At 57.5% G+C, this 11,033-nt stretch overlaps 1 protein-coding gene across 1 annotated transcript in view; it reads left to right on the forward strand.

The window, feature by feature from the left end:
• LOC144734920 (FERM domain-containing protein 5-like) overlaps positions 1-10,360 on the forward strand; it is a 62,426-nt gene extending 52,066 nt beyond the window's left edge. Inside the window, exons 8-14 of the mRNA XM_078617376.1 lie at positions 32-120; positions 1,113-1,176; positions 1,724-1,812; positions 3,803-3,877; positions 4,465-4,533; positions 6,989-7,080; positions 7,743-10,360. Coding sequence (XP_078473502.1) covers positions 32-120; positions 1,113-1,176; positions 1,724-1,812; positions 3,803-3,877; positions 4,465-4,533; positions 6,989-7,080; positions 7,743-8,545 — 1,281 coding nt within the window. The 3' untranslated portion in view covers positions 8,546-10,360. The remainder of the gene's footprint in view (positions 1-31; positions 121-1,112; positions 1,177-1,723; positions 1,813-3,802; positions 3,878-4,464; positions 4,534-6,988; positions 7,081-7,742) is intronic.
• The last annotated feature ends 673 nt before the right edge of the window (positions 10,361-11,033 follow it).

Genomic DNA, 11,033 nt, shown 5'->3' on the forward strand with positions numbered 1-11,033 from the left:
GCTTGTCCTCACCACTGCTCCTCACCGGCAGGACGTGACGGGGATGCCGGTGCTGCTGGGCTTCACGCCGCCCGGCCTCAGCGTCCTCCAGGACGGCAAGCGCGTCATCTTCCTGCCCTGGTCCGCACACCCGCTCCTCCTCACCAGCCCCTCACCACCTCCTCACCAGCCCCTCATCACCTCCTGACCAGCTTCACACGCTCCTCCTCCTCACCGCCGCCACCACCACCACTGCCGCCACCGCCGCTGCCAATACCCCGCCATTCCCCACTAAGTGACAATGACATAACTACGGCGTCCGTGCCAGCCCAGGTGCACATTGAGACCACGTGAAATGTCAAACCCTTGCTGGCAGGTCACAGCAGGTGCCATGGTTTGACTGACTGAGACAACTGCAAATGCACCAGCTGTGCCCCCTCCTGTGCCAACTTGCTCCATTTTATCCGCCCGGCGCTCCGCTCGTTGTTGTGAGCGTCGCTCCTCTGCCCTCTGTTGTTGTTGGAAGGCGACTGCCTCCAACTGCCCAGTAGCATCCCTCACGAGTATCCTTCAGAGGCCGATCTTGACTCCGCTGGTACCAGTCATCGGCAAGTCCACTCAGCTCCACGTCCTCCCATACCACATCTGTCCATCTCTTCTCCAGCCTGTATCATGCACGTTTATCCCCCTCTATCTGCCACCATCACCACCATCGCCACCACCGCCACCACCTGCCACCAGTGAACCTTCGACACTTCCCGTGGCATCAAAGTGCACCTCGCCTGACACAAGCACCGTGGTGACGTCACCGTCACTTGGTTGTTGCTGCGTGCGTGTGCCAAGCGACACCTCGTGGAGACCCTCGCGCACCATCGTGCGGGATCGTCGCGAGACGCAGAGCTGAGTAAATCTCCGCGTCCTATCGGCAGCGCGCGGTCAGCTACCCACAGGGGTCCGCTTCCCGCCCCGACCACGGCAGCTCCCGGGCGGCGGTGGTGGCGGTGCGATGGAGCTGCCGCTCCGTGACGGAAGCTCCCAGACACCTCGCAGCCGCTCAATTAATGCCTCCCCCCCCCCCCCCATCGTCGCCCCCCCTCGCCGTCTCCCCCTCCCCCGCTGTCTCCCCCTTCCAGGTCGGAGATTCGAAAGCTGAAGTTTGAAGGGAAGACGTTCCACGTGCACTGCGTTGAGAAGGAGGTGAGCGGCGCTCGCGCCTCCACCGGAGCCTCCGGCGTTGCGGTACGGCAGCAGCGAGATACCCAGCATACGCAGGGATAGATTACGGTGGTGTGAAGTCGGTGTGCGTCATGACCAAATATGGTTACGCTGGGCATACGACGAGTTGCTGAACAGTAGTCGATTCAAAGCTCGGCTGCGAGCTGTAACCCGTCATCAAACCCACAGCAGCTTCAACCCAACGTCGACCCCATGCACAGCACCCGGTCACATTGCGTGTGAACCTGTTATTGTAATTGTGGGGAGTGGTGGCGCAGTGGTTAGCGCACTGCGCTACGACCCCAGCTCACGGCCAACACCAGTGACCATTATATAAACCGGTACTGGGCCTCCCCTCGATCGACTCGGCCTCAAATGAGTACCTGGTGCGTGGTGCTAGCCACTCGCCCCCCTCGTGTGCCTTTTCGGCCTTCATAGGCGCTACTCGCTAACACCACTCACCCCAACGGTCTGATGAAGCCTACACGGGGGATGTCCTTTGTGTCTGCCTCGCTCCCCCATCCGGCAGAAGAGGTTCACGCTGCCGTTCCACGCGGCGTCGCCGACGGCCTGCAAGCACGTTTGGAGGAGCGCCGTGGACAGCCAGGCCTTCTACCAGTGAGAGGCCTCCACTTGCACGTGCGCAAGCCAGGGCCGGCACGCGGGCGGGTCCCGCGTGAGCCTCCGGGCCGGTGCTCGGCAACTCTCGCGAGAAGGGACGTTGACCTCGAGCGGGCGAGTGGGCGGGCTTATGGTTGATCTTTATTCTCGCTCAGTGGGATGGTGGCTCCAGCTATGGGGAGACCGTGGCGGTCGCGGGCTTTGATGGAGCAAGCCGTTGCGAGGTCTGGCAGAAGGTAGCGGCAGCGGTGAGCTGTGGCGATGGCGGATGGCACCGACGGCTTTCTGCCCTCCTCTGCCAGATCCCAGTCTGCTGCTGTGCAGTAAACCGCAGCGACCTGCCCTGCTGCCATTGTCCCGCCATCTGGTCCAAATAACTAGCGGACAATGTTGTGGTCATTGTTGTTAGGGATTGAGGTGCAGGGTACACAGAGGGGGGCGTTGTGGGGGTGCAGGTCCCCAAAGCACCCCTATAGCTTCGCCACTACGGCCCATGTGACCACAGACACACAACGCACACGTGCGGTGCGCACACACGTGCGGCGCGCACACACACACACGTGCGGTGCACACACACACACGTGTGGCACACACACGTGTGGCGCACACACACACACTTGTGGCGCACACACACGTGTGGCACACACACACACGTGCGGCGTGCGCACATACACGTGTGGCGTACACGGCGAGCAGGAGGGGGCCGTGATCGCTGCTGTTGCTATTTACTGGAGGCTGCCCCCATCTGGCACGCGGACAATGGCCTCATTGAGCGGATCAGCAGCGCAAGCAGCGATCATGGTGTCTGTGCTCGCTCGTGTGCTTGCGTCCGTGCGTGAGCCAGAATAGTAGGGAGCAGTGGGACAGCAGCTAGCGCCGCACTCGGTTGTAAACCCACCAGAGACCCGAGTTTGATTCCCACTCATGAGCAATATTCTCAGCGATTATCTGAACCGGTTGGGCCTCCCTCACCCTAGGTCGACTCAGCCTCAAATGAGTACCTGGTGCCACGTGTAAACATCGCCACTGGGGAAACAAAGGTGGCCGGGTGTGGTGCTGGCCGACCCCGCTAAACTTTTGCTGGCCTTCATAGGTGCTACTCGCTGAACAGCACGAGTCTGCTAGAGGCCACACTGGGGGGTCTTTGTGTGCCAGACCAGTGCGTACCTGCTGCTTGTGTATGCTTGCTTGTGTTTGCGTGTGTGCGTGCCTACTGCTTGTGTGCCGCATGTTTCTGTGTGTGTGTAATACTCACACTCACGGTCTTTGTTTGCCCAGGGAAAGCCTCACCGAGTCTCAAGGCTCTCGCCTCCGGAGGGTCCTGCAATTGGGGACGTTGGGCCAATTTTCAGTGAATGGTCGGCTTCGCATGGGAGGAAACCCGGAGGACTCGGAGGAAACGGCTTAAAAGCTCCGCACGGATAGATTGGAGAATGCAATGGGGGCGCGTTGAGGGCAATGCGATTGTGTGTGCGTGCGGCGCTGTGTGTAGTGTTTGTGGGTGTGTGTTATACCTGCCTCTGTATGAATGCCAGTGTGTGTGTGTTTGCGTGTGTGGTTCAGTACGCAAGCTCATGAATGCGTGCCGTCTGTCTAAACTTGTGTGTGTGTCACTGAGATAACCTGTGCGTGTGTTGTGTGTATGTACAACTGTGTGTAACTGTGCAGTATGTGGGGAGCGGTAGTGTAGTGGTTAGGATGCTCCGCTACAAACCCGGAAACCCGAGGTCAGTTCCCGCTCACAGCCAACACCGGTGACGATTATTTGAACCGGTTCTGGTGCGGTGTGTAAACATCACCTCTGGGGAGACAAAGGCGGCCGCGCGTAGTGCTGGCCACCCACCCCCTCGCGTGCCGTGCCTGCCTTCAAAGGTGCTCACTAAAAGCACTTGCCCCTATTCTGTTAGGGCTGTAGCGGGGTGGGGGGAGGGTTCCCCTGTGTGTTGCGGGTAACCGTGAGAGCTGCACGCTGTGTGCGTGCGTGAAGGCTGGAGCGCTCGAGCCAGATCCGCGCCGTCTCCAGCAGTAACCTGCTGTTCCGGCGAAGCAAGCACCGCTTCAGGTGACATCCACCACCTCGTCGTCTAGTGAACCCATCGCTCTCGTAGCATCATCGGTCTCGTGGCTACAGCAACACCCGATTGATCGCCAATGCGAGGTTCAACGTCCTCCTGCCGAATTGGTGGTTCCCAGTACTGAACGGACTGTGGGACTTTTGATCTCACAAACTGTCAACGGTGTCGATTTCAGTTCTGCTTTGTTCCTTCAGTCTTGGTTGCATCGCCGCTTGGGCAGTTCAGGAATGTGTCCCTAAAATGTCAGCACGAGGGAGGATCACGCAGTGAGATGGAGATCGGACGTCACGGAGATGGAATCGCTCGCTGCGCTCGGACCTTGGGGCGCAGGGCAGATGAGATCACCCAGCAATTTACAGATCCAGTTTCAGCTGTTTAACTTCGCATGTTGAAAGCAGATAATGATCCGTTTAACACCTGGCTGTTTAACCTTGGGCTGTTTAACACCAGATATTTAACCCTATTTAACACCAGATATTTAACCCTGATTAACACCGGGCTGATTAACCCAGACATTTAGCCCAGGCTGCCCGGCCGTGCCGGTTTCACTCCGGTGCCTTGTTCCCCTCCACAGTGGCCGCGTTGCCAAGGAGGTCCTGGAGGCGAGCAACCGGATCCAGCGCCACCCGCCCATCGTGAATCGGTGACCACCGCCACCTCACAACACAACCCAACCACGCGCGTGTCCCCCACCATCACCATGACCCTCCATTCGGCATACCGACAGTTGGGGGCAAGTGTCAAAAGCGATCACCTGTGAAGGGAACTACACGGAGGGGGCAGGGGGTGGTGAAGCTCAGACAGCAGTCGACTATTACCCAGCGCCGGTGGTGTCCAGGCACATCAGACGGCGATCACGGCTCTGAGCGGTGGCACGCCAGGGGTTATGTACGAGGGGTCACGGATGCCCCAACCCCAAGCGATCGATGCAATGGTGGCTACGCACGTGGCAGCCTGCGATCCCACGCTGTGGAGGCTGCAGCGAGGGTTGGTGGATCACACGCGGATGGTGTGAAACTCCCCATAGGCGTCGATGAGGAGCCGTAACCTGGGTCGGGTCGCCAGAAAGCAGAACAGTAAGTGGACTAATTGCCATCTGTTTCCATCTGTACAGTGATAGAGCGTTGGCCCCTTGCATGTATGGCTATCCTTTGGGTGCTTCGGTTTAGTCCCACTTGTATAATAAACACAACTCATTCATTCATTGGCTAAGAACACCTTCATGTGTCGAGGCCCGCACAGTTTGGGCAGTTGTTGGTAGCGCCGGCTCGCACCGTGGCTGCTGCCTTCCTACTTGCCCATGGTTCTTCCTGGCCGGACCCTCCTGAAGAGAGCCATATGACTGTGTGGCTCTGCTGGATAAATAAATTATAATAAGTATTATTATTTATCCTAAAAGGCATGCCCAGGACAGGTTCAGACACCACTCGGCAGCTACTGGTGGAGTCTGTGAGGATCGCTGGCAGGGAGTGAACTCGTGCGGCAAAGATGGATCGTCGTGCGCAGCGCGCTAACGTGCATGCATCTGCACCGTCGCACGGGGTGGTACACTGCTCGCTGCGAGAGTTCCGAATGGAAAATTTCTCCGTGTGGTGACAACGTTGATGCCCACCCCACCATCGAAACGCGATCGGGAAGACCGATCGCCGCCGCCGTCGCACGGCAAGCCGAAACCCGGCACGCCACCACGGGTGTGGCTCTTTAAGACCCATTGTTGATTGTTATTTAAGACCCATTTTTGCGATTATTGTGGTGTCACCGGCGTGGAGCAGTTGTTGAGTGACGCCAGGTGACGCCAGGTAAGCAGCTGGGCGAGCCGGGGGGGGGGGGGGGTCAAGGTGGATCGCCGAGCAGGTGGCCAACGGGCGACTGGGCAGGCGAGCAGGGGGGCAGGCGGGAGGGGGCTGCCCCTCCTCCCCGGTTTCTGGTTTAACTGCTTTTGAGTGGCGACGCCGCTGCTGCTGCACCACCACCGTGGCCGGGCCTCACCCTCCCGGCGCCCACGGGGCTTTGGGTGCGATCATCTTCCCCACATTCCACTCGTTCCTGCGACTTGTTCACGGCCATTGTCATCATCGTCTCGTGTTTGGCAACGCGACATTTAGAACCGTTTATGCGAACTGACGCTGCCGTACGAGGGGGGGGGGGGCACCTTGTTGCGTTCTCGCTCGCTGGATGTCCCCGAGTGCGAGGCAGAGTGACCTCCTGCTCCCCCTCCCCTCTACAGCCCTGCAGAGCCAGTGGTCACAATTCCACATTCCTATGGTGGGGGCGAGTATTGTCCATGTTGATTTCCCCCACGAAGCGGTTACTCATTTTATCCACCCCAGAGGGACGAGGATGGGCCACATTAACCAGCTCCCAACCAGGATTGAAACTCGCAACTTCTCGACGTTTGTGTAGCCGCTCGCTGTAAGCTGCTGAGGTGGATCTTATAGTCCTTCATGCAACCGGGGAACAAGAGCAGTGGTCGCCAAGTGAAGACACCGATGGACAATCCCCGGGTTAACCCAATCTTAGTCTCGCTTAGCTTGCGAGATGGAAAGAGATCAGGTGCAGTTTGACGTGTCGCCTTTCACGACCAATGTTATTCATAGTAAAAGTTTGTGTTGGGTTAGATCGCCCAATGATGCTGGATATAACTACCAGCGAAAGGTCGTACTCATTGTAAATGTTGTGGGTTTATTGTCCAACACAGGTGGGCTGAAGTAGTAACTAATTGGCAGGTTTTGTTTACATGCCAAACCTCACTGATTGGGCGTGTCAGGTGGTGGTGGGTTTAACGACACATTCATATTCAGGCGAACTAACCCAAAACATACCTTTATTATGAATATTACTCTTTGGTTCTTTCGGTACCGAAAGAACCTCTTAACACTCAACCTCAGTTCGGAAATCTGGCTGTGGCTGGCACCACAGCTCAGCGCTGGCTCAATTCAAGCGCATGGCTTTTGAGCCAGCTCAGCCGAACCTTAGACCGAGCCGTGACTAAAATTACGGGCCTCGGAGTGGTTCTGGTCGTGGGCCGTTGACGGCCATGGCTTATGATTTCCGCCCTACCGATGCCGTTTCCGACCCCCCCTGACCCCCGGCCGCAGGTCACGCATGGTGGAGACCATGAGCTGCCCGACGATCTCGCGCGACGCCGTGGCGCCACTCTACTCGGCCACCGAGAGCTACCTCCTGCACGGTGGGCACCGGTGGCACCGCACCGACACACGGCCACAGGAGACCGACACGTGGGCATGTGCAGCCATACACCAACACCCCCCACCCCCCTCCCAACCGCTGTGCGTGTAGCCTTTACAGATTGTTTGGGAAAGTGCTGTTAGCGAGCACCTATGAAGCCCGGCACGGCACACGAGGGGGTGGGTGGCCAGCACCAGTCTCGGCCGCCTATCTGCTGAGCGGCGATGTTTATACATCACACTATTTGAGGCCGAGTCGACCTATGAGAGGCCCAGGACTGGTTCACATGATTGTCACTGGTGTCGGCCGTGAGTGGTAATCGAATTTGGCTATTTGGTCGGTTTGTATATTTGGAGTTTTCATGTTCTCCCCGTGGTCGGATCGATTTTTCTCCTGGTCCTTCAGAAAAAAAATGTTCCCTCCACATTTAGAAACATTCATTTAAGAGAATTTGGCTACTGCTATAAATTTCCACGTGATAAGCCACTTCGTTGAGCTGTCATTTGTGGCCAGGTTGCTTCTGAAAAAGAGCTACACGCTCAGTGGGCCTTATCTGGTAAAATGAAAAAAATAGGTTTAAAAAGTTAAGGTTGCAGTGCAGCGCAGTGCTAACCGTTGCGCCACCACTCGCCCGCACCCTGCCCTCCTCCCGTTGTGGCTCAGACCTGGGCTTCCCAGACGAGGACAGCCACTCAACGCCAGTGCCGCGCCAGCGCAACGGTGACGCCGCCGATCGCATCTCCGTCAGTTGCCTGGAGCTCAACGTTGCACGGACGCACAACCACCACCAGCAGCAGCCTCACCGTCACCCGCAGCACCATGTGCAGCTGCAGCACAAGCATCTCACGCAAAAGCAGCAGCAGCAGCGAAATCAGCAGCAGAATCTGCAACAGAACAGCCACCAAGGCCAGGCATACAGGCAGCAGCAGCAGCAGCTGGTTGTAGAGGTGCCAGTTGCGGAGGCCAAGCGGGGCCATGCTGGGACCCAGGAGCCACCGAGTCAGGGCCACCCCGTGCCGGACACCGAGAGTCAATCGGAGGAGCCGACGGAGGACGGGGAGACGCCGGAGGGGAGGGAGTTCCCTGCACCGGACGCGGACTGGTGCGAGGCCGACTTCGATGAGAGCGCCCTGCAGGAGGCCGAGGAGGAGGAGATGGACGAGGTGTCGCGGCTCACGGACCGCAACCTGGCACTGCTGACGGCCGGCCGCGACCGCTACGGCCGAGTGGCGCGCGCGGGCCTGCGCGCCGTGCTGGCGGCGTGCGCCGTCGTGCTGGTCACCGTGCCGCTGCTGCTGGTGCTGCTCGAGTCGCCGCTGGACGTGGCGCTGCTCAGAGACCTCAGGCGGACGCCCGAGTTCACGCAGTTCCACGTCGAGTACTTCTGCCCCATGCAGCGCCGGCTGGGCGCCACCTTCCGCTCGCTGGCCGGCAGCGTGGACGAGTCGTGCGACCACCTCGATTAGGCCCCCGAGGGAGCGGTAGGGAGGGGGTTGGTGACTTGCGTACGAGACTCGGTTCCTGGCCTCTCGAGCTCTCGCCCGGTTTAAACAAAAATCAGTGACGCTCGGGCCTCGCGGACTCCCACGGCGGTTGAATGGCGCCGCCGGCCCGCCCACAAATGGAGGAGTCCTCCCAGCAGGGAAGCGGCACGCCGCACTTAGCAACGCCCTGCTCGCTCTAGCGCGTCCACGATCCCTTTGTCGCGGAAGAGCGGCGAGGAGGCGTCGTGCCGTTTGGTTTCCTCGAGATGTGCGGATCGACAGGTCCCTGCGTGGGCAACCCCGCTTAGCCCATCTGCCCCTGTGCACCGCTCATCACCCAGGGGCCCCGCCGGGCCCCGTTTCCCCAGCGGCTGGCTGCCGCTTCTCCCTGCACGCAGCGTGCCTTCGCCTGAACTCTCTCTCTCGGTGGTGACCGAAGTCACGCAGCGATGCTGTTACGGTGATGTGACTTAACTTATTTTATATTTGATCTTTGTTCTCGCTTTGTAACTCTTCCTTTTCACAGCCAGTTTTTTGTTGTTGTTTGTGTATCAGTCCTAATCGTACGAATGTTTCCATCCCGTGACTCGCTTTCTAATTAACGACAAGTATTAGGCGGGCACGATATTACACATAAGCGTTGGAGCGAGGGTGGCACGGCAGGGAGAGATGAGGTGGGGCGGGTGGGTAGCCGGGTGCCATGGCAACGCGCGGGAACTCTCAGCCCCCCCCCCACTGGTGCAGTGGATTATCGGTCACGCCACGGCATGGATTATGGTGCAGAGGCCGCTCCGTGCCCCCCGCCACTCCCTGCGATTCTCCTGAATCCGGCGGCAGCGCCGCGGAGCTTTGCAAACGTGGCCGGGAGCATGGTACGATACTTGTTGCTGCGTTTGATTATTGAAATACACTTAATTTTTTGGCAATATATTTAATAGACTTATTTGGTAAAGCCTCAGCTATTGCCGACATATTCAATAACGTGTTGAATATGTTGTCGTTGATAATTGAGGATATACGAGTCTGGTTAAATACATTTCCGAAAAGCGAATGTGTATAAATGATCAAACAAAGCAAGGAATATCATGCGATATTTAGCTGCACTTGGCCTGCGCCTGGCAAGATCGGAGCAATCGATCGCACGAGCTAACCAACCCGAATCCAACATGGACACAACACGAGCCACGTGCGCGAGTTGCCAATGCAGTAGGTGCAAGTGGCGTACTTTATACGTTTGATGATTGAAAACGTTTAAAACACCACCTTGATTTGCCGATGGCATATTTTGTCGATAACCGAGGACACATTAAGTAAAGTATTTTAACACGTCATTGATAATACTAAATATGTTTATTAAATATATCGTCCAAAAATCAAACGTGTAAAAGGTCAAACGTAGCAACAAATAAAATGCTATCCAGGAGCGGTGGCGAGCACATGGCAGAGGCGCGCGCACGCGGTGCCTGTGCCGCTTCCCGCACCGCGATCTCAAACCGCGTAGCTCGGCCGCTTCTCTGCGCTGTGAACAGCACAGCTGCAGCCGACTTGAACGAGCGGCAACTTGTGTGTGGCAGCGATGTCCGTGCAATATAGAGAGGGGCAACAACATCGTGGCGCACGGTGACAGACCGACTCGACATGACCTGTCGTTCGCTCAATACGCGGCAATGGTTGTACAGGTATTTAAGAGTGGCGGGGGGGGGGGATAATAACAGCCCACCTGGCAAGCAGGTACTGTGTTGGTTGCGGTTAGGTCGTGTTTTACTGCGGTTATTTTAATAAACCTGAAATCTCGAACCCCAGCTGCTGAGACTGCATCGCACCAAGATTGCTGTGAGCAGCACAAGGGACACGTGGTGCCACGGGGAAGAGGGCGGCTTAACAGATTGAGGGTGGAGCAACACAACCGAATACAAACCCTGGCCCTACCTGAGTCACCAGCTAGCCACTAGGACTAGCCGCCCTCTGATCCCAACCAATGAAACGTTCGTACTAGCCGCCCTCGGACCCTATCCAGCCAAAAGTGCCAGCCGCCCTTTGACACGAATCATCTAGCCACTAGTACTAGCTACCCACTAACCATAACCAATTAGCCAACCAGTCACTAATATGAGCCGCCCTCTGACCCTAATCAACTAGCCACGAGTAAAAGCCACCCGTTGGCCCGAACCAACTAGCCAATCACTAATACTAATGAACTAGTCAGCCAGCTACTTGTACTCGCCCTCTGACCTTAACCCTAAAAAATTAGCCACTAGTACCAGCCCCCTTCTGATCTTAACCCTAACTAGCCACTATTACAAGTCGTCCTCTGACCGTAACCAAGTAGCTACTAGCCCCCTCTGACCCAAGCCAATTTTCCAACTAGCCACGAGTACTAGCCACCCACTGACCGTAGCCCTAACTAGCCAACTCCTCACTAGTACTTGCCCTCTGACCCCAACTCCTAACAAAGTCGCCAACTAGCCAC

The sequence above is a fragment of the Lampetra planeri genome, chromosome 53 (assembly GCF_965212315.1).
Source record: "Lampetra planeri chromosome 53, kcLamPlan1.2.h2, whole genome shotgun sequence".
In the NCBI taxonomy this organism is placed as follows: domain Eukaryota; kingdom Metazoa; phylum Chordata; class Hyperoartia; order Petromyzontiformes; family Petromyzontidae; genus Lampetra; species Lampetra planeri.